Source organism: Trematomus bernacchii, unplaced genomic scaffold, assembly GCF_902827165.1.
Source record: "Trematomus bernacchii unplaced genomic scaffold, fTreBer1.1, whole genome shotgun sequence".
NCBI lineage: Eukaryota > Metazoa > Chordata > Actinopteri > Perciformes > Nototheniidae > Trematomus > Trematomus bernacchii.
Genome location: NW_022987593.1, coordinates 5,973,594 through 5,997,525, shown reverse-complemented (window position 1 = coordinate 5,997,525; position 23,932 = coordinate 5,973,594). Strand labels below are relative to the sequence as shown.

Here is a 23,932-nt window from a genome sequence, read left to right as displayed (position 1 = left end):
ACATCTGTGAAAAAGGAGAATAAGATATATCACACAGACAGTGTCCCAGTTGATCAACCAAACATTTTTTTATTAGAAGTATTTATTTTAAGATTTAGGTTTGAATATGCAAATGAGGCATTATCTTATGCTGACCGTTGAATGCAAGATACATCTATAGATGCAAATAATACAGAATGTAACAAAAAACACCTAAATGTGTAGTTTTGATGTTTTCTTTCCAGCAGTCTGAGAGAAGACATGTTATACAACCAGAATTGCTCAAACGCAGAATTTAAAAGTGCATGAAAAACAATTTTTTGCCAAAAAAGGGAAAAAAGCTGACACCAATGTTACAATAACCCCTAATATATTAAATAATAATATCACTTCAGGAATAAAAAACAAATATTTAAATCAAAATCAATGTGTGTCAGTCAAGAGCTCTGAATTATCCCTCCGGCGCTGATGTTCTGTTAATGAGTTTTGCATATACCTCACACACACACACACACACACACACACACACACACACACACACACACACACACACACACACACACACACACACACACACACACACACACACACACACACACACACACACACACACACACACACACAGGAAAAGGCCACACATGACACACATGGTCCGGTGCAACTTGAGGACAAAATGTCCTGCGCCTCTCCGCCTCAATAAACGAAGCTTCCTTATGTTTCAGAGACCACTGGGGATATATATTTCTGCTCCCTGCTCTTTCCTCTCATCTCCTTTGTAGGATACCGCAGGAGCTGGTTTGGGTTTCTCTGATGTGTGTGTGTGTGTGTGTGTGTGTGTGTGTGTGTGTGTGTGTGTGTGTGTGTGTGTGTGTGTGTGTGTGTGTAGCAGGGAGGGGGAGACTGAAGCAGGCAGGGGGATGTCGTTCTTACAGTCTCTCCATTTTGGGATCAGGACAGGAAGTGGGCTCAACAGAGGAAACATGACCTCTCTCCCTCTTCCCTCCCTCTATCCTCTTACTTTTCTCTTGTATTCTCTCTTCCTCCCTTTGTCTGTCCCTCCCCCAGTCTCTGCCTCCCCATTCACATGCTCCGTTCTGGCTTTTTTTTGGGTTGCACAGATCCCGTTTACTCACATGTGTTAGTGCGGTGTGTGTAGATCTTGAATTACGTTCTACACTCTTGCTGTGTAGATAAATCTATGTTAACCAGTGATTTCTGAAACACTGAAACTTTGCTCTAGTTGTTTCTGCGCTCCCTCCCTCTCTCTGGAGACCAGCAGTCTGTTATGTATCAGAGCTCCTCTGATTAAAAGCCAAAGCAAAGGTCAGACTCTGCTGGTAACGGAGATATCGCCCGACTTCAGCTTCACTGTTATGCCCAGCGGTCTGATAGGAGCCTCATATTACATTACGTGCAATGAAAGCCTACAGTTAACCTCCAGGCTATACATGAGTATTACATTACTTATCAACTCAGTGCTTTTTGGATTTGCAAGAGGGATTCTCGTGTTCATGAATCTGCCCCAGGACATTAGGAAAACATACTGGAATGTTTTTTCTCTTTATAAACTTAAATCAATTGATTACAATCCCGCTCCCTTAAAGTCCCCCTCAATCTTCTAATCTTTCCATCACTTTTCACTTTCCAACACAGAAGGTCTTGACCTCTTGCTTTGCTGTACACACACTCAAACACACACAGACACACACTGAGAAAATAAAGAAACAGCATGTCAGCAAACGGCAGTGTATTTCACCACAGAGCACAGAGCCAAGGCACTGGGAAACAACAAAAACCCCCACAAAAGCAGAAGACCTCCCTCTCCTCTTCCTGCTCGCCTTTTAAAAGTTTGCCGTCTGTTTATTTGTTCCATTTTCCCAGACGTTTTCCTTTCTGGTTGTTTTCTCTAGGACACATCCAGTGCAATGACGACGCTTACAAAAAAAGAACTTGTGTGAGGGGAAAGGTTAGTTAACGACATATGTTACAGCAACGTTACAGTTACAGTGATACTGTTAGACAGAGTGGTTTGTATTGAAAGGTGACCACGATACACAGTGCCAAATACTTACAGTATTCTATGTACAAAATGTATGAACATGCATCAAAAAGGGCCTTAAGTCACTATGCAAACACACACAAATACATGACACAGTTTAATACAGTATTATAATAAGGCTTGTGGAAGTGCTCATGATTCCCGTCATTCCCCTTGAAGCTGTTTGGACTTTATATCCGAGGTGGGCGGGGGGGGGGGCAGCTCAGCTGTGTCCTGCTGCTGCGTACCAAACCAGGCCAATGTTGGGAGTCAGATCAACATTCCCAGTTTATAGATTCTCCACTTTAAAACATGTTTTGATTCTAATACGTTTGTGGTTTGCTGGCAGGTAACCATTTTAAGCACATTACAGGACATCTGAGACCAAGTCTGGCCAACAGTTTTACCACCATCTTAAATCAGTGCGCTAGGTATATTAAACTGCAAATAACCATAGTAACAGTACTTTTCTTTATGCTACATTACCTGTCACTGGTATAAACAAGGCAGCAACTAGTGATTATTAACCCCATTGTTTTTTAGTTAGTTTTGTTTGCCTGGTAAACCACAGGATAACTGAACAACTACAGTTCATGAAGCTTGGAGGATGGATGAAGAATGGGCCAAAGATGACCCATAACATTCTGTAAGGATACACACATTATTTCTCACTAATAGAAACGGCCTTGGAGGACGTCTGCGCGCTCTGAGTGACCGTGTAGTTTTCATTAGTGATTCATCTAGTGGTTTTAGATTAAATGATTTATAATTTGGTCTTTAAATCTGCAGTGTTGACCACCTTGGGGCATAGCAACAAGCTGTAAACACAACATTTAACACTCACTCGGTGGCCAGGTTATTAGATACCTGCTTTTATACTGGAGTAATGTCATTTGCGCCTACAACAGCCTTAATTAAACCAGGTTTCATGTGGAAATGTTTAAGGTTTGACGTGTGAAAGCGTTAAGAGATGCTGCTCCTTATCAGTTTGAACCAGTCTGTCTATTCTCATCTTACCTCTCTCATTTAAGCCTTGTTTATACTATGAACACTAAAAGGCGTGAATGCTCAGCGTGTTGTCCAAAACCTGACAGAATGTACAAACAGAATATTATTTAAGTTCACCGGCTAGATGCTCACTGTGTCTGCTGTTTGGTGATGGACTGGTCGTTTAAACTGGGTGAATCAGAGTGTTTTTTCGCTGAAAACAGCTGGTCTGGTTTGTCTCACTCGTTTCGTGCCAGTTCTTTGGATAGACTTCCTTCCCAGACAGAGCTGCAGAAGTCCAAAATGGCCGCAGCATGGGAATAAGGTCAGTTACAGTTCACCCTCTGCTGTTCCCGTCACGTTCTCAGGACAAAGTAACGAGCAGTGTAACCGTACACCAACACTGTCTTGTAAATGGCATACTTATTTTACACCTCAAGTTAAATCTAGGCTATTATGGTATATCTAATGTTGGTGGGAAACAGAAGAAAGTTGGGATAGAGATGAACCATAATTCATGATATGGAGCTGTGTGTGTGTGAGAAGAGTCTCTAATTTAAACGTCTACTGTTTCTGCTGCAGAGGGGGGGGGGGGAAGAACAATCTGTGTATTGTGCAGAGGATAGGAGAGTTATGGGTTAGGAGGGATACGACTTGTTATCTGCAGCTGTGCATGCCTTGTATGATGGCGCGTGGGGGGTTAGTAAACACCAGCAGGGGAGGAGAGGTAAAGATAGATAGCACAGGAGAGAGCGGGAAGCATGATAGAGAATCATCTCTTTCCTCTGTTTACGGTCAATGACAGAAACACTTGTGCAACCTTATCACATAACACAGCATATGACCAGTCTGAGCCCAAACCCTCACCCCCCTCCGCGTCACGTGCACATCAGGACAAGGCATCCTTCAGCTCGCTCTAAACTTTCCTAAATCTTTCTGTCTCTCCTCTCTCTTCCCTCCGGCTTCTCGCTCACACAGCTTCATCCAGATACAACCGGCAGCAGTCTGACTTTTAGGTTTAGTGACAAGGCTGTCATTATATATACATATATACAAATATATACATCTAAGAAAAAATAACACTTTCAGTGCTCATGGCATGTAGTTGGTGTAGTCCATATTTTCCTCTTTTTTTAAACATTTTGGCAACACTTTCCTGACACCCATGTCTTTAAATCAATATCTGCTTATAGCTTTTTATAATGATAGTTTTAAGCACTCAAACATATTCATAATGCTTTATATCAATACGCATAGACCATAAGTTCATTATAATATTTCATATTTTCCGTTTACTGACCTTTTCTTGCAAGGAGCAAAGTTTATTATAATTATCCTAGTTGAAATATATTTATAATGCGTTTTAATCACTGTGATAATGAATTATAACACAATAATAAGTAGCTTTTAGTGGTCATTGCTTGCTTTAAATTATACTTGACATCATGGTTTATTATATTGCCTTATTCTGTGATATTGTTAAAAAGCATTCTGCATATTTATGAGTGTTTATAAGTATGATCATATCAGATTATTATTCATTACAGTATATATTTATAACGCATTATAAACATGGGCTTTATAGAAAGTGCTACCAACATCTTCTAAGCTGTGTATAAAGGCGGGAACACTTGAGAGCTACAACAGGTCGGCTGCCTTTCCGGCATACATACATTTATACAGGTTAAATGCAGGGTCTTGTCCCCTACGACCCTCACAGTTTCCACGGCGAAGGCCAAGAGGTCCAGAGTCACCTCGGGGCTCCACAGGTTCAGAGTTCAGTTCGATCCACACACTGCTCCACAGGTCAGTGTTAATCAGCACCTGGGGGCCGGGGGGGGGGGGGGGGGGGGGGGGGGGGATGCATGGCTGGTTTCACAGTTTACAGTCAGTGTGAAGGTCACTGCAGCATGATATCTTTGAGGTTTTCCTGCAGGATGGTGTCCTTGACAGCGTGAAAGACAAAGCGGATATTTTCTGTGTCTATCGCAGTGGTGAAGTGATGGAAGAGCGGCTTCCCCCGGTTCCTCCTCTTACGGCTGAACGACTGCACCAGGAACGCCTGGAAGGAGCAGAGCAGGGAAAACATATGAACAAGTTTCAGTGTACCTTTTACTGTAGGCTTTTCTTAGACATTGTGCATATGAACAAACCTGTTACTGCATAAGACACAACTGGTTTCCACAGTTGGTTTGGGGAAGTAAATCTCTTGGCTGGGTAAACTGTATTCTAATCATGCTTTTTACATGTATGCAGACAAAGACTAATAATCAATGTGGGGTGGCAGATGAAAGAAAAGATTATTAAAAGTAGCTATAAAACCTTATATTCAGAATATTTCCATCCAATTAAATTACAATATCCAAGTTTCCAGAGCTTAAGGTCAATCCAGGCTATGACCTGATTCAACACAGGTGTACAGCGGACCAGGGGCCTCAATTTAAAAACATCAGAGAGAATACACACTAAATGGAAGGGCGTGTGGCGCAGTGGGTTAATGCGCTGATCTTAGAATCAGAGGATAGCAGGTTCAAACCCCACTGCAGTCAGCATGTCGTTGTGTCCCTGGGCAAGACACTTCACCCCAAATTGCTCCTGTGGGGATTGCCCACAGTATTGAGTATGTAAGTCGCTTTGGATAAAAGCGTCTAACAAGTAACATGTAATGTAAACATTTCTGCGTATGTTCAAATGAGGAAAGAAGGAAAAAAATGTACGCCCAAATAATTCAGATTTATAAAAATGTGTTTACCCCTTCTATTGTACAATACCCTTCCTCATATAAGATAATCTATCATGTGCCATCGCTGTCCTTACTGACATTATCAGTTATTATCTTATTTTTAAATGCATGAGAAAATTGAGTATTTGTTGTGGCAAATTGTCTTTTTATTTGTTGACAGAACAAGCAAAAGGCTGCAGTGGTCCGCCAGTTGATTGGCAAGTGTGCATGCTCATTTGAATGTATGTGTATTCGTGCATTACGCATTGGTTTATTAACAGAAGGAGGAAGGTAAGGAGCCACAATGACAAAACGTAGTGTGGTGCCTCATACTGCATTACTAAAAGCCTCTGTGTTTGTGTACCTGAATGTCCTCTAGCCTCCGCGTGTCTCCCCTGTAGTCGGGGAAATGCTTGCGGATATCCACCTTGCGAATCTTTTCCACCAGCAGGTCTGTTTTGTTGAGGAAGAGGATGATGGACACGTTGAGGAAAAGCTTGTTGTTGACAATTGTCTCAAAGATATTCATGCTCTCGACCAGACGGTTTGTCCTTCGATCCTCCATCAAGACCTGCAGTAACACACACACACACACACACACACACACACACACACACACACACACACACACACACACACACACACACACACACACACACACACACACACACACACACACACACACACACACACACACACACACACACACACACACACACACACACACACACACACACACACACACACACACCACACACACACACACACACACACACACACACACACAGACAGTGTTATCCTTTGTTTTTGGGTTTTTTCAGGTTTTATCTGAGCACCAATTAAGGATTCAGCCGTCATCATATGACTGCTGATTTGAACGGGAGCCACGACTGAGGGAACAATCACGTTACATCAGCCAACCACAAAGAGAGCTTTGTGCAGGTCTCAAATGTCCTCTCTGATGGTTCTTGCACATGTTGTCATTCTAAAAGTCAAGCGAGTATGGATCACACTGTGTAACTCTCCTCGTTTCAACATGGTTACATGATCAGACGTGCATTAATGTTACCTGATCGTACTCTGACGATGACACCATGAAGAGTATGGATGTGATCCCGTCGAAACACTGAAACCACTTCTGCCTCTGGGACCTCTGCCCTCCGACGTCCACCATCTTGAAAGGAATCTTTTTTATGATAAAGTCATGCTCGACAATTCCTTTTGTCGCTTTTCGCGCAAACAAAATGTCCTGCTTGCTGGGGATATATTTCTGAAAAAAAACAACACATTTTATTAGAAGATGAAAGAGGGGAAGAAATAAGAAGTGCACTTAAAATGTAACAAGTCACCCTGACTCACCATTTGACCAATACGATCCAAGTTATCCAGGAAGTATTTGACTGACTCGCTCTGCAGATACAAAGGAAAAAAAACATTTCAGTCATCTAATAAGGCAACCCAACTTAAAAATCCCAAATCATCAAATAAAACTATTTCATTTCTTGTATTTCCTTATTATTTGAATCACATTACATGGAAGCTGTCGTACTGTGGTTATTGATTTAATAATACATCAATCGATGAATTCTGCCCAGTAAGCTACAAAGGACAGAAACCATGTGAGCAACAATAATCATATCAGTCTCATTATAATATTTGGAGCATGCTCTGCTACTACGAAGCAGAGCTGGTTTCACAGAAAACAACATTACTTAATATGTTCTTCAAGGACGTTGTTTTCCAGGACTAAGACGAGACATAACAGACGTCATTAATCATTTAGTTTGACTGCATATTGTTGATGAGAAAGAAACCAGTCCAAAATGAAGTTCACAGAAATAAAACTCTACTGAAATGTCTCGTTTACAAAAAGAGAACAACTATTATAGACTGTTCTCTTTTCCGTTGCCTGCATATGATGACAACACCAGCAGCACACAATGAGCACAGTCAGGACAGTCTGAAGTTAAAATACAAAATGACAATAACAGGGCTTTGGAGAAAGATACCAGGTGAAACGCTGGCAAGCTTGAAAAGAATCGGACTAAAACGACTAAAAGTAGGCTTCTTTGAGATAAATCTTGAATGTCCAGACTTTAGGTGAACTAAAACTCAACTTGGTTGACTAAATATGATATGATTTAACAAGGAAATTCGACTAGGACTAGGATTTAATTTAAAACATATGTGACGAAATGAACAGTGTTGTTAAGCTGCCTTAAAGCGAAGGATTTCCCCACAGCACAGTGAACTAAAGTGACTCAGTGACTGGATCCTTGTGTTTATGTGACCCCTGATGCTAGCCGTGCGTTGTCTCATAATCACATTTAGTGTGTTTGTTGCATTTCCCCACAGAAACTGCCAGGACTCTGTAGTTCCTCTCAGATCTACACAGCCTTCTGTCTTTTATGCCTTATTTAGTTTTTCTAGCCAAATAACTCCCCTCTCATCAAGCGTGTTATCTCTTCCAACAAGATATGTTTTGATCTCTGCTTTTGAGAAGGACGCTCAAAAACTGATCAGATTTGACACAAGAGGAATAGCATGAACTATTGAAGAACTCATTATTATTTTCAAGCACAGGGCGAATACAAATCATGCTTCACTTTTGTTATGTGTCAGAACAATCTAAAAGAAATCTAAAAGGATAATTCACGTTAAAGTCAGAACAAGAAATGTTTCTGTTATTTAACTGGAGTCTGAAGAGCATTGGCCTTGGCGGAGGTCTGCGCTCTTATAGTGTCATTAAAAGTTTTATTGAAAAAGCTCTGATTAACCCGCTGTGCCCTGCGTATCCGGCACTAAATAGCATGCAATCAGAGTTAGCTCCTAGCTGGGGAACAAAGTGAAGCATTGGGCACCTAAAGACAGATGTGAAAAGTAAAAGAAGACTACAAATTTGACAAAAGATCCTTGATTGAGCAATGGTGTGGTTTAACTGCAGTTTTTCTGTAATGGTTTGCACAACTGGAGAACATTTTTAAGAGGCTGCTAATTGATTTTCACACTGTTCAGAAATCAATGGTAACCAGTGGGCGTCTGAAACAGCAGCAGAGGTTTGTCTAAAGCACAGCGCAATAATTATAAAATGGTTTTCAGGGAAGTTAAGTAATTTGCTGTAAATGGGCTGAAACTGAAACATTTGTTTTGTGATTGTTCTTTACACTTGTGATTTCTGACAACACTTTAAAGCTGAATCTCCCTCTCTCTCTCTCTCTTGCATTTAGACACATTCAGCAGGAAACAGCTGTGTGTGTGAAAAGAGTGGAGAGAGACATGGGGGAGGGAGGGATTAGCGAGTCAGACAGGACCTAGTTACAAAGTCACACACACACACACACACACATACTTGGGCCAAACTACAATACAGCATTATTCCTCTATGAACCTCAAACCTTGCAGATTTTCGTCACACTGATCCAACTCAGTTAAATTAATCTCTGTCGGTCTGACATGACGCGTAACAACCAGGAAACGTGACCCCCGTACTAGTGAGATGTGACCCCCTGACCTCGCGCCGCTGACCTACAGTGTCACAGCAATAAGAAACACAAAGCCGGCCGCTCTGATTGGTTCAGCTGGACATGAACAGGAGGAGGGGCTTGATGTTGGGAAAAGCAGGGAGAGGGGAATTCCCAGAGATGAAGGGATACGCAAACAGAGAGAGAGAGACAGAGAATCACACGTGAGCAGACACACAAACACACACACACACACACACACACACACACACACACACACACACGCAAACACAGATCATTTCCACAGATGCTTTGCCATCAGCAGAAATGAAACAGCCTGATGAATAAATCTAAATAATAAAGCTAAGTATCAAAATGAATAAATGTTATGAGGCTACAGATGAGTTTTAGGTCCTTGTAATGCATATCTACGACTTGTAAAACTAAAATATAGCTCTCTCCCTGTGTTAGTGTGTGTGTGTTTTTTTCTAGATTTGTGTGTGAGTGTGTGTGGTTGAGTAAGGCAAGAGGAATGTCTCCATTCATGGCGTGTATGGGCAGATTAGGGGCTTTATTACAGCAAAGACCTGAATAAGCTCACATTCTGCAGTGTGTGTGTGTGTGTGTGTGTGTGTGTGTGTGTGTGTGTGTGTGTGTGTGTGTGTGTGTGTGTGTGTGTGTGTGTGTATGTTCACAGGTATATGTTTGCCACTTCTATGTGACTGGGTTGCCACATTTGTTTCACTACTTCAGCTTATCACTACAAACCGCAATTATATATTTACTGCCTAAGTATAGACAATTATCATCTTGGGCTGTAACTGATGATTGTTTTTATTATCATCAATGAATCTGCACATTAGGTATAAAAGTTATAAAAGATGACATTAATTGCGTTTGAATTCCATTTTCAGTATTACCACGCCGGCAATGGACCACACTAAACCGTCTACGAACTGAGGTTGGTCGCTTCAAAACATCAATGAAGAAATGGGGCCTGGCAGACAGTGCTGCATGCGATGCCCTGAACAGACTGCCGAACATATAATAACCACCTGCCCTTTATATAGACCACCCTCGGAAGCCAGCCTCTTTGACTTAGGACCAGAGATGCGGGCATGGCTACACGACACCGAGTTGGACCTCTGACGTTACACGAAAGAAGAAGAAGAAGAAGAAGAAGTATAACCAAAAGTCCTAACCTTCCAATATATTGAAGTTATTATCTCATCCAAAACGTACAAAACCACATATATTTCTACTGTTTCAGCCAATATCTAACAGTTTATAGACCAACGATTAATCAATAAGTCTGGAAAATAATCTGCAAATTAATCGATAATGAAAATAATCGTTGCAGTCCTGCATGTGATATACATGTTTGGCTATCTTGCACATAAGCAAACACTCACTTGCTTGAAAAGAGGAACAGCAAAAAGGGAACAGAGACACTTGAAAAAAGTATTTCCTTTCTGTAAACACTTGTAGATTAAGTTACATACTGTCAATGTTAACTCATAAAGTACAGCAGCAGAGACTTCCAGGTTGAAATCTTATATAGTGGACCATGTGTGTGTGTGTGTGCATGTGTGTGTGTGTGTGTGTGTGTGTGTGTGTGTGTGTGTGTGTGTGTGTGTGTGTGTGTGTGTGTGTGTGTGTGTGTGTGTGTGCCCAGCATGTGTTTAAGCATTTATGGCCTCTTTGCATCTTAGCAGGGCTTCACCGTCTAAACTCTTTATTCAGGATGTGTGCGCTGCCGAAGAGAACAGCAACAGTTTACCGTCACAGCGTGATATACAGCCTTGTTGTTGTCACGCAGAAGAGGTTTTGGTGTTTATGTCCTATATCAAACTGCGTGTTATCTGGGTGTGGTGGGAACACAGAACAAGTAAACAAAATCCTTGCACTCAGTTTGTTTTTCTCTCTCACTATCTCCACTTCTCCCTAACTGCTCTTCTCTACTTTCCACTCCCTCTCTTCAGGCTCCCTGGGAAAAGCTGACTGTGGTATCCCAGGAAAACCTCAGAGAGTGGAGAGAGAAGGGGGTGGAGAGCGTCTAACTCAGCACATTTACTCCACAGAAGACATTTTGGTTTTCTTACTTTTAAAATAGATAAGGCTGATTATATTTTATTATGTATTTCTCCTACTGTATAAGCAAAAAATACCATTATAACAACAAGAGAACAAAATCTCAATATTTTTACTGTGACACTCAGCCTCCGAGCACATTTTCTTCTGGAGTTGTACATCTTTCAACTTGACTGTGGTGAATCAATGAGCCTCATTCACCAACTAATCCTAAGAAGAAATGTCTACTTAAAACTCAATTATCAGCATCAAGGGGCACGTGCTTTAGATCTACGAGTACAATGGGATACTCATAGATACACAGGTACGAACAGTTCTCAAGTTTAAGTTGTGAATCTCATAAAAGCTGTTCTTAAGACTTTTCTCTTGAACACATTAAAAGAAAAAACCTAGCCCATTGCATATCAAGGCAAACTTTCAATTGCTTTCAAAATAAAGCTAATGTTATATAAATGAAATCAAAAAGGTAAACACAGAAAGTAGCCCCTGGGTTAGCCATCATGTCTGGTAAGTGCATGTTCAGGGACAATTTGCCATCTGATCCAACAGCTGCCTGTTCATCCGCACATGCCGCTGCGTGTACATGCTGTTGATTTAGTTGATGTGCATTCTGGAGAAGTAGTAGTTCATAACAGAAGTTTTTTTTATCATTATTATCTTCAGTGGAATGTGCACTAGCTAGTTAAAGCGAGGCTTGTGCCACTAGCTGTAGTCCCGTTGCCTGCATTTAAACAAAAAAGGATAGCATTTCCGACTTGTTTCAGTTCAGTTTCTTGTTGGTTTTTAGTCATAGAAATAGAATAGAGTAGAATAAATGTCCCCATTCAAATCAACATAACAGGATGGGCAGAGCTGCGGCTATTTTGTTGTGTAGTGTTGCTATTGCAAAGAATCATCAGGTCTGATCTCCCCCCTAAGCCCTGAACTCTCCTGGTCTCAACCGACGTCACCTAAAAAGTGGCTGACTGTGAAAGGCCAAAGGGCTCAAATGATATAAATAGCAACGGCACAGCACTTTGCAGCAACATCTCACTCTACCTTGACGACAAAACATGTAGTAAACAATTGCAGAAGTTGCAGAATAAACCAGGTGTCTCATATAGCCTTTGCTTTTTCGTGTGTTTATTAATGCACTCTTAAATCCTTATGTAAATCTAGTGCTTCTGAGAACATGTTTACATGCCAGTTTGAACAACAACATGCCATCTTCTTTGTTTACCTTTATTCAAGTGGTTTAAATGTCAAAAGTAATGTATTTTGGGGAATTTCCCAAGGCAATGTGTGCAGAACTGAGGACTTACGAGAAGAGTTCAGAAATAGCTCAAACATTGACAGTGGCACAGCCCTGAGCCCTCATGGGTTTTCAGATAACACGCCTCAAAGTCCGTAAGTGGGAAGATTGGGATCGGCCCTGTTTGTTGTAGCGGGCTAAATTATAAACCGATTTGCGCCAGGCAGGATTCACTGAGGTGGGATGTAACGACCAAACAAGAAGTAGTACAATGACGGGGAGATTTCAGGAGAGATTTGAGCGTTGGCTAATACACAAGAAACAATACATGTCTATGATAATAAAAAAAAGGGATGTACTTTATTGGAAACAAACTTGGATTTTCTTTTGTAAGGAATCGGATCAAAAGCCCAGGCTACACGATGATCGACAAAGGCAAAATGTATCTCTGTGTGGACAGCAGGTGGGTTCTTAAATGGTGTGTTTTCACAGTAACAACAATCGCCATTTTCTTATTGAACTACATAAATGACAACAGTTTAATTTCTGTTCTACTCTTCCTGCTGTTTGATTGTTTTCATGGAATTTGTTGACAATACCAAAGTACAGAATACCAACATCCTTATCGCTAAGCCAGTGCGATGTCTGCAAGTCTGAGCAGCCCAACAGGTTTTATCACACAGCGACTCCAGATAAGACACCGAGGCAGTCTGACCCAAAGCTGTGCACTGACATCTCACACACACTTACAGTATGTTAAGTGAGAGCGAGACGGAAGTGGCTTCTGTCTGACTCCAGATAGTTGTGTCACTGATAAATGTGTAACAAGGCTAAAGGTCAAATATACAGCTCTAAACAGAGAGGAGAGGCGCTCTGTCACTTCCAATAAAGAGCAGAATAAACTCGCCACTACAGCCGATACAAACCGCGGAGCAGCTGGTGACGCCGGCGCTGTGAGACATTCGCCGTGTTGACAATGCGGTTAATGATCGTTCAAGTGTCATTAAAAGTCTGTCTGGCCCTTCACGGCATGTTTGTAGACACTTATAGAGTTCCTTGTAAAACAGAGGGGTTCTCCAGCTGTTCTGTTGTTCACAAATGATCTTTAAATTACAGTAAGTGGTTTACTGCTTTAAACAAGTCTCAGTTTCTCTGGTTCGCAGCAGAGAAAGAAAAGAGCGTATACATTTGATAAGAGACGATCCCATGTTACATGGCCTTTCCATATTCCTTTAATCCAGCATTGCTTGGTTTTTGGCCACTAGGTTGCATTGAAACAAGTTGTAAACTTTACATATCATCACATGGACATGGAGTTCTTTTTCTGGCACTCTTCTATTCCCTTTACTTTTTTTGTTTCAACCAACTCCTGAGAGAAATATCCAACTTTTGAGTTGTTGTTTGCTACACCATGTTCAGTTGTTCTCTGTCTGTTGTTTGTTTGGTGCTTGGCAAGCTGTGTACAGCCAGGGTTTAGAGCCTTGTGCTCAAAGTGAACCCAAAAAAACTAATATTACAAGCTGTAAAACCAGACGAATGGGCTAAAAGAGTCGAACCACAGATACGGTGATAATTCTTTGTGGGTTTTTCTCTTCAAGCAACCCCATTCATGTACACAAAGTAGGTCAATCCATTGTTAATACAAAATGTGGATTGCCACAGCTTTGAGGCTACACTAACTCTTCAATATTAAAAGCACTTGTCTTACTGGTCTAAGTGCCATTCTATCAAATCCTGTTTTAAAGATACTTTTCCTTGTACTGCTTTATTTCCCCATCTATTCAACATGACTAGTTATACAATAAAAGGAAGGTCAGTGATGTGTACAGCCTACTGGTTTTGATCTGCATGTGTTTAATACATTTGAGTTAAAAGGAAATAAGTATTTCACTGTAATGTACGAGCCGTTTAAGGTTATGTTTGGTGCAGTGTGGCGTGGCAGATGTAACTCCACAGGGCTCCACTTCACCGGCTCCATTTCCAGTCAAGAGAAAAATAATTACATATTTGGAAAGTCACCAAACACAAAAAACATGAGCAAGGGGAAGTTAGACAGAAAACAATAAATATTTCCTCAGGCTTGGCTCTGTGCACTGCTTTTTCACTGACTTCTTTCTTTAGTTGACAGGTAAAAACATTTCAGATAATATCCAGTTACTTCCTGAAGTTATGAGCATGTCAGTAGGTATTAGCTTTGTGACTCCTGGCTGTAGTAAATCAGTGACTGTGCAGATATCTGCGCCTCTAGACTGCTGACGTCCCTGGAGTGAAATATGTATGGAACTGGGGGTAAGAACTGGTAAACATACACAGTGCAAGTATTAACGGTTATTTTTTAGGCACTTTTTCTCAATTTGACAGCTCACCGCATTGTAAGGAAGAATGGAGAAAAAATGATTGGTGACAACGATCCTGTATTCTGTTACAGGATGTTATGTGTGGGAGGAAGATTCAATGTGAAGCATCAGATCAGCCAGTGAGTAACCAATGACTGATCATTGCTCCAACTCAGTGTATGAACTGGAGACAGTCATGGGAGCTTTTAAATAAATAAATATATGCATTTTTGGCATGCTATGAAGAGTGATTGAATCCTTTAGACTGCTGCATGAGTACTTTAAGGACTTCATATGAATGTTTAAGGATAGTTTATTTTTGGTTACATTTGTATTGTTAGCACAGGCAGATGATCTACCTCAAGGTATCAGCAAATGCTTCAACCTTTGTAATGGAGTGTCAATACAAGATTTGTCATTTATCATTCCTGGATATGTGACTGAATCATAAATAAAATATCAGTTTCGAGGGAAGTATATCTTTAAAGTGCCAGAGGTATTCATCCTTAACAAGCAGCTTATTGAGTGCTGCCAAAACTTTATTATAAAATCTACTGTCGGATTCTGAAATTTGAAATGTGTAAAATCTAAGCGCATCTAAAATGTTTCCATTCGATGAAATGTTGCAGCAGTACCAGCCTTTGGTTTGAATTCCACTTAGTGTAAACATCAACAAAGACTTGATACAAACTATATAAACAACCTTGAAGCTAAATAAGAGGAAATGGTTTGTTACAGGATTAATCTACTCACCAGTTGGAACTCAGAGCGCCGTGCGTAGGCCTCCTGTATGCCGGTGTCCGTCCAGAGTGCGTTCAGTGCCATCACGTAAAGCTGAAACTCACTTGGCTCGACCCCCGAGCCGCCCACTCGTCCCTCCCACGACATCACCAGCATGCCCTGCTTCTCGTTCTCGCAGCTCTGCCAGCCGATGCCCAGCTTGTCCCGGGCGTCTACCAGCACGCGCATGCCCTGCAGAAACACAGCGTGAACATGAGCCTGAATGCGGTCAAGTGGAGTAACAGCTGCTTTTTTCTAATGTCAGCAATATTGTACAAATATTTCCTGACCACACAGAGGAAATAAAAAACCATACTGCATGAGCTGCTTCCAGGGGAAAAATGTCAACACAGAGTCTAGTGTTTCTGGTAAACATGGAGCAACTTGAACAGGGCAGCACATATGTCAAACAGACACACACACACTCTCAAACATATGCGTGTGTGGCTGCTGGTGGTTTTCTGAATAGAGCCATGTGGACTGATCTGTGTGGGAGGTCTAACCATCACACAGAGAGACAGATATTCCATTTTTTGTATCTGTGTCTCCATTTCTCTCTTTATAGTTTTATTAGACTCTCTTTGAATCCATTACTTTGAAATGTTCAAATTCAGCATGTATTTATCTGACAGCAGACTTTTATTTTGTGGTACAATTTGTATTTGTTACTCACTACATCTTGTCTTTTTATTTCATCCATTGAGTTCCTTATCTTTTACCTTCTAAGACAATTGACTCCATGTGAAGCATTTTTTCTGAGCATCTCAAAGTCCAGAATCTGCCTTGTAATTGAAGCATGATTGCTTCATTTATTGATTGAAACAACAGAACATTATCAGTGAGCTATGAAGCGTTTCAAAGGTCACAGTAGGTTAAGGGATTTGTGTGTATGTGTGTGTGTGTGTGTGGATGACTCATGACTGCCTCCCCTTTGTGCAATACTCAAGTCTAGTCAAGTTTGTTTGAACAGCTTAATATCGCATTCTTGAGGCTTAACAGGCCCACAACATGAACACAGCTGGAAAATTAGCTCCAACCTTGTTTATACAAAGTTCAAAGGGAGATTTCCCCCTAAACGTGTAAGAAAAAATAAAAGGAAGATGTGACACTTTATAGATGTAATCACTCATGCAGCTACTATGTGTGGGTGCAGTCTGACTGGGATGCTCCTTTGTGACTGACTAGTGCATTTTCAACTCTGTCCCTCATTTCAAACTTCTCTTTTAAGAATTGGGGGTTTTGTTATTACAGGAGTGAGTAAGACTGACACACTGACTAGTCTTCAACATAAAGACACACATGTAATCTGACACGACATACAGATCGAACAGCAGCATGTTCTGCAGTAAAATCACTAACGGAGTCACTGTGAGTGGGTTTTGAGTCACATCCTGTATCTGTCTGGGACTAGCCAACCTGAGATTTATCAAATTACTAATCTGGGTTTATGTTGCATAAATCCTCTAAAGAGTTGTTGTGTCCTTTCCTGTATATCCGCATGTTTGTCTGTGTTCCTGCTGCTTAGCCAACCTGTCCATACACATCGTGGTCTCTAGTTATTCAGTAAGTGTGTCCACATTCAGCATGTCTGCATGTCAAATACCAGTGATGGAAAGTAACCAATTGCATCTAGTTGACTGAACTTTATAGACATTTTGGGTTACTTGTATTTTCCATTTTATGTGTATCAGTGTTTCCCATACATTGATTTAATTGTGGCGGGCCGTCACAATTAAATATCGTCCGCCACAAATGGATCTCATACAAAAATAAATAATAATATTAATACTTTTTTTGCGGCGCGGTGCCCCCACAAATAGAATCAAATTCTGTGGGAAACACTGCATGTTGTGCTTTTTTCTTCTTCTACTTTGCTACATTTTGGAAGCAACTTTTGTTCTTTTTACTGCACTCCTGGCAAAACAACACATTTAAAGAGATGACCTTGACCTCTTCCAGAAACTGGGATGGACATTCTTCACTATTTTGGGACATTTTATAGACCAAACATTTCCTAATCCTGAACTTTAGTATTGCTAATTTTACCCAAGTAAAATATCAGAATACTTCTTCCAACACTGCCAAATGGATCAACAATATAACAAGTAAAATAGGGGATTACATTCCAGTGTTGGGACCTTTATCGCATTCTTTTCCCTCCGCCCTCAAAAGGAAAGAAAATCTCAAGAAAAACATAACAAGTTGTCCCCTTTTGAAGAAGCCTCCAAATTGTTTGCAGGAAGTGACAGCCTTATTTTGATAACATTTGGAAGTGACTAAAGTAAGCACCTTTCTATGCAGAAATGTGAGCTGGTCATTATTTTTATTGGGACGTTTCGGTGATCCTATCCATTTAGTCGGAAAAGTATCACATTGCCAATTCAATAACAAAACTCCTATTGTAAACTCAAGGATGATTTACCTTGAACCTAGATAACCTTTCATACCGAAACTACGTTGGTGATGAGGACTTACTGGTGATAAACATGAAAAAGTTTGACTTTTTAACAAGCTGATAAGGACCATGCTAATGCCCCATTAGTTTGTGAGGCTGTAGGTTATCTCTAAAGGACACACCCACTGCACTGAGTCCTTTGAAGGATGAAACCTGTCTGCCTCTATCTGCTACAAAGAACCCATTGGTACAAAGTGAAGTCTGAACACAAAGTTACAGATCAAATGTGAACCAAATGTAAAAAAAGTGTTTCAACTTAAAGGGCCACATTCAAAGGTGGAGTGGACAGCAGGCCTCAATGGAGTGGGCAGACATTTTTATAGTGCACGTTATTATTCACATGAAAAGCGACAGAAACAGTTGTGCCCAGATGAATAAGATAGCTAGACAGACAACAGACCAGCTCTTGGTATTTGTGTGTAACTGGCCCTCAACAGTATCTCCCACATGGGGCAAAAGAAACATAAAAATATGATGTCTGAACTGAAGACATGACATGGTCAATGGCACTATTGGCCGGCAGCTAGATGGGTCTAAAAATAACTCTGTTCCGGTAACCAGCGGCCCTTTCCCCTGCCTTGTAACAAGAAAGCATTAGAAGTTATTTAGCTTTACAATTCATAAAAAAACATTTAACATTGTAATTGTGACCCCGAAGTTTTTGAAGAAGCCAAATATGCAGAATTTCGGGCTTCAATGATCTAAATTAATAAAGCATTTCCCTCATGTGACACTGATGATAATTGACCAACCTTGAAGCTAGAAAAACACTTGGTTTAGAAGTAATGATAGGCAAACAAGGACAATCACAGAAATAGAAAAAAGGATAAAACCTGTTTATGGAAAAACGTCAAACCATTGTGTGCCTTATTTAGAAATGGATTAATTAATAACACCAACAATTGTCTATTTTGAGTGTTTATGTTATGTTCTACCAAAACGTACAGCTTGTAAATCATTAGATATCCAGGCTGTTCATCAAACCTACACTTGATGTACGGCTTGACAGAGGTACCCTAGCAGCAGTTTTTAGTTTCACTTTAACTTGTGAGAATATCCAGTTTGAGGATTGAAGGATTAGATGAGAGATTTAACCATTATTGGAGGTATAATTAACAAGAAGGAAGGGGCGGGACCACACATGAACTCATGAACTGTTATTTATTCATTTGTATCTAATTGTGCAACACACCTGTGTATTTTCTTTCAGCTTTGTCCCTCCTTAACCGTCTGCTTTGTTCTCTATCACTATCATTAGGTTCCCATGAAGAGAGAGGTCCTCTACACCCTGTAGGTGAGGCTGACCCTGACACTGTTGTTCAGGTAACATCCCGCCTAATAAACAATGCTCAGATTTACCAATGGAAACATGTCCAATATATGGTGTCATAGCATAGGAATGATGCACCAATGATTAATGCAGTATGTCTAAGCCATTTTTACATCCAATATAATCTACTGTGTATTCTCAGTGCGATGTGTTTTTACTACAACTGATTCCTGTATCTCCTCCTTGAGACCTATCCTAAAAATGTTGTCGATTTTATCTCTTTTTGCAACATCCCATTATAGTCATAATTGACTGAAAGTAATACAAGATGAACTCGGAAGTTAATAGAATAATTGTTAATGAAAATAAATGTTACTTGCAAGCTTCTAATATTGTGTCATTTGTAAAAGATGGGAGGACCAATAAACAGCGTCGTGGTGGGTCAAAAATACCAGGCATGTAGTATCATGTGGCATTTGAGATCATGCCTTTGTCAAAACTACAGCATTTCCAATCATGTGATTTCTTACAATATTTGCCTGCTCGTCATCATGCATTGTGTTTTTCAGGAAGTTGAGTGTTGGTGAATTTTGTTTTTGTTTGGAGGAGGGTTGGGGGGGTGCTGTTCATGATTTGGCCAGAGACAGCACCGCCACTGTATGCTGGTATTCAGGGGAGGGTATGGAGTACTGCCTCTGCTGTGTAGAAGGCTCTTATCATCCCTGTCTGGGCTGTGTGGCAATCAGGGCGGATGTGCTCATCCCTCAGGAATAGTCTGGTATTGTTAGCTGGTCAAGGAGGCCCAGCCATGACAGCAAACAAAGGGAGAGCGTGCACACAAACACACACTTCAGGATAAAAATATGTACTATGTCAACAAAACTCTATATGTTTGAGTGAGTATGTGTGTGAGCCTCAACGTCAATAAAACGTCAATACCAGGACTGCAAATAATGATTATTTCCAATACTGATTAAACTGCTGACTATTCTCTAATTTGGTTTGGAGAATCTTGGCAATGTTTCCTTGACAAACTAACTAAATAATGAAATGATCAATGAATTGACTTACAGTTGAGTTCCAGTCAATATACCTCCAAAGACTAATTGAATAGCCTAATCTAATACACTTTCTGTTCTCCAACATGTCAGTTCCTCATACATCCTTTACTTTAACTTACTTATCAAATAGGTTTTCATACTCGAAGAGAGCAGAAACAAACACGATATAAACTTCAAATCAAAAAGACAAAAGCAGGAGTTGACAACACAGATTACACATGTGTGTTTAAACTTTGGACTTGGGCTGTAAAGTTTCCCTGAAGGCCCCAAGCTATTTATTTCCCATGAAACCTTGTTCTTACCTTCAGTATATTCTCATAGATAGTGTCCCGGAAATCCAGAAGTGCTTTTTTATCAAACTCTTGCCCGTTAATGATGCGCATCTGTTTGAGGAATGTGGACTTTCCGCTCTCTCCGGCCCCGAGCAGGAGGATCTTCACCAGCCGGCGGACGGCTCTCCTCTCCCGGGCCAGCATCGCGTCTATCTCCCGGCTCCTGCGCCTCGCCTCCCGCTCCTGCGCCGCGTCCCTCTCCCGGCTGCCCTCCTTGCTGCTGCCCGGGTCCCGGCTGGCCTCGGCCGGGAGCAGGCAGCGGCTCAGGGTGCGGACAACTCCCGACATGGCGAGTCGTGGGAAAAGTTCACCGAAACTTCAGTGGGAAAATGTTCATTATAGGATGTGACCCCTGGGGAGGAAATGACCCAATCTGGCTACATCCAGTTGATAAATAACACGTTTACAGCGGATAATTAAATAAAGTCTAGCCTACATTTAATTTTAAAGGGCGAAGCCGTTATCTAGTCTCCAACCTGCAGACAACCAGTGTCCATCTTGGTAACACCGCGCCATAAACAAAAATCTATCCGGGTAGAGGAGACAAAGCCGGTAAAAATCTTCCAAAAACTTTGAATGTTTGAGTAAGTCCCGGTCTCAAAAAGATTGAAAGCTGATGAGAAGTCGGTCCGTTTATCCGAAGCAAAACAATAGTAGGAAGACACACACACACGGGGACAGCCTCTGCACACTCTCTCACAGCCAGTGGTTTGTGAACTTGAGCAGCGGAGCAGTGCAGCTCCTCGGTGGGACGGTCTGGTGAGGGGGGCCGGGGCTCTGCCGGGGACCACCGTCAGGGGGCGGCCGAGGACACAACCGGGAGGGAGAGACACTCTGAAGCAACTGCTGACACCACCTCAGCAAGGGCTAGCAGCAAAAGGAGATATCATGTTCAGTGGTGGAAGAAGAATTAAGATATAGCCATACCCATACCATAATGTAAAAATACTTTGTACAAGTCCTGCATTCACAATCATACTTAGATAGAGAAACAAACTAAACAAATTAAACCACAAAGGAACAGTTCTCTATTATTCAGCATATCCCATTTAAGAACAATTTGTATACTATCTGGCTGTTAACATAATTAATCATTAATGGGATTGTGTAGCTACTTCATTTTAATGCAACAGCCAGAAAAGGTGGGGTTAATCTACGTTAAATACTAATGGCAGAAAATGAGTGCAAAACCAACAACATAAAGTGCCAAACAAGCACATACACATGACACACAGCTACTTTTACATACAGAACCATTTATAACTTTAGCAAAGACACAATATTATCAGTATCTCTACTTACGCTATCAGTAAAAGGTTCAAGTAAAAGATTTAGATTTTACATCAGAATGTTCAATGACTAAATGTGTGCTCTTTAAAAGAAAGGTGAATCAGACTCCGAATATGTTTTTCATCAGTAGTTTGATTTGCCACATTTTTTGCCATCTTGGAGACAAATTTGTATTCAATAACTTACTTTATTTTTAAAAGAAATCTGACCCAACCTTAGATAAAGTGTTATGTCATAGAATGCCTGAAGTACTGTAATGTGAGGTGACGGTGTGCTGTTGTGTTTAATTTCATTTTTCCTTTTTGTTATCTGTCCGTGTTTGTGTACTTTGCCACTGCAGACTACAAAAGATCTGTGTGTGTACTGTAATGTTGCAGGATGTTTGAGAGAAAAAAAATCAATGCAATATAACATAGAGTTCAAGTAATCCAGAGGTCCTCCAATACAGGCTAGTAGATCGCATTAGGGTTGTTCGTATGCAGATTCAAGTGTGAATGTGTGTACCTGAGTGTAATCACGGCATTGCAGATAAAGAGGGCACTACTCATTGATTGTTAGTTAATAAAGGTTTGAAGAAGAATAGAACAGTTACAAGGTCAGTGTACTGAAAATTGGTTTCTCGCCTTTACCAGTCTCCTTTTTTCATCACAATGTCTAAACTTTCATTTCTTCCCTGTCAAACTGCCAGACGAGCCAAAGCATCCATGCCTGCACAAACCAGTCCGTGTCCCTGGGAAACTCGCTCAGCCAAAGCAACAGGGGACCCTCTGCCTGACAGCCTCCCTGCCAGAAAAACTAATCAGCCGCCGGATCCAGGCTTCTTGCAGGGCCAGCTTCACTACAAGAATAATCTGCCTAACACAAACGCCAGTTGGGTCTGCAGACCTTGAGTACTCCAGCAGCCTCGTTTCAGCCCACCAACTGTCTGCTGTTACCAAGATGGAGACCTGGAGCCAAAATGAGTGGACCCAGCAGAAGCCTGCCAGCTGAAGAAAGAAGAAGACATGGAGGTGGAAAGTTATGAGGTTCACCAGAAATAATCCCTTTAGATCAATTTGATGCTGGGAAACTAATCTGCATTTTGATTCTTAAAACATTAAAGGAAATCTGTAATCTGATATCTGTGTTTTCAGTTTTTGTTGCAATTTAACTTAATCTTGGATTTGGCATGGCATCATCTCATATGTACACTAAACTTCAGCCCATTAGACATTTTTCTCCTCCAAAATATAATTTTAACATTTGCATTTTCTATTAAATACTTAATTTTTATGCAGAGATATGAAGGAATAAATTACATCAAGAAAGATACTCAACATTTGCTAATGCCAGGAAAGCAGATGTCATCACATTTAGAGAGAACACAATGTCTGAATATCAATTAATCATCTTTTGAAATGAATATGGGTTTGGTATAACATTTGAATAAATGTGTTTTTATTATTATTTTACTAATATACAATTAATTGATCATGTCTGTTTTTCTTTTCATGATTGGAGACTGTGCTATAACAATATAAACTAGAGAATCCAATTCCTGAAGAAATTGCTAGTGGGAATGCTTTATGCTGAAAAGCTGACGCTAAACTGCTATGCTGAAATGTAATGTGTAAGAAGAAAGTGAAGAATTTAGATTGAAATGATACATGAACCCTGGGGGCTTGAATGTGTGATAAGAGAAGAAAAGAAAGTAAAAAGGCTTGGAAAAGCAGCAGAATATTTGAACTGCAAACTTTTGAACTAACTTGATGGCGAATGATCTGTCGCCATGGCAACGGCATTTGATGACACCCCATAATACGCTTAGATGTGTTGATGGCTGCATCGTTACCAAACCTGTGAAGTTTTGGGCCATTTCGAGCATTTTAACTGAAGTTGTGAGAAAGCCGTGTTTCATAG

General features: G+C 40.8%; 1 protein-coding gene and 1 long non-coding RNA gene across 2 annotated transcripts; one reads left to right on the top strand and one right to left on the bottom strand.

Moving 5' to 3' along the window:
• Nucleotides 1–1,709: 1,709 nt before the first annotated feature.
• Nucleotides 1,710–21,031, bottom strand: gna12a (guanine nucleotide binding protein (G protein) alpha 12a). Its single transcript, XM_034129437.1, has 6 exons — nt 20,714–21,031; nt 15,599–15,817; nt 7,086–7,136; nt 6,796–6,996; nt 6,091–6,297; nt 1,710–5,066 (listed from the first exon to the last, which is right to left on the bottom strand). The coding sequence occupies exons 1-6, from the start codon at nt 21,029–21,031 to the stop codon at nt 4,905–4,907; spliced, it is 1,158 nt and encodes a 385-aa protein (XP_033985328.1). The 3' UTR covers nt 1,710–4,904.
• LOC117481652 lies at nt 12,661–23,151 on the top strand. The gene is made up of 3 exons (XR_004555796.1): nt 12,661–12,972; nt 19,339–19,403; nt 22,722–23,151. It is a non-coding gene; the product is annotated as an uncharacterized LOC117481652 (long non-coding RNA).
• The last annotated feature ends 781 nt before the right edge of the window (nt 23,152–23,932 follow it).

Excerpts from the sequence above, each read along its gene's own strand:
- gna12a (XM_034129437.1), bottom strand. The coding sequence starts at position 21,031 with ATGTCGGGAGTTGTCCGCACCCTGAGCCGCTGCCTGCTCCCGGCCGAG. Across the intron at positions 6,997-7,085 it reads TGGATCGTATTGGTCAAATG|AAATATATCCCCAGCAAGCA; the intron begins GTGAGTCAGGGT and ends GTTTTTTTTCAG. Across the intron at positions 6,298-6,795 it reads CATCGTCAGAGTACGATCAG|GTCTTGATGGAGGATCGAAG; the intron begins GTAACATTAATG and ends GTGTTACTGCAG.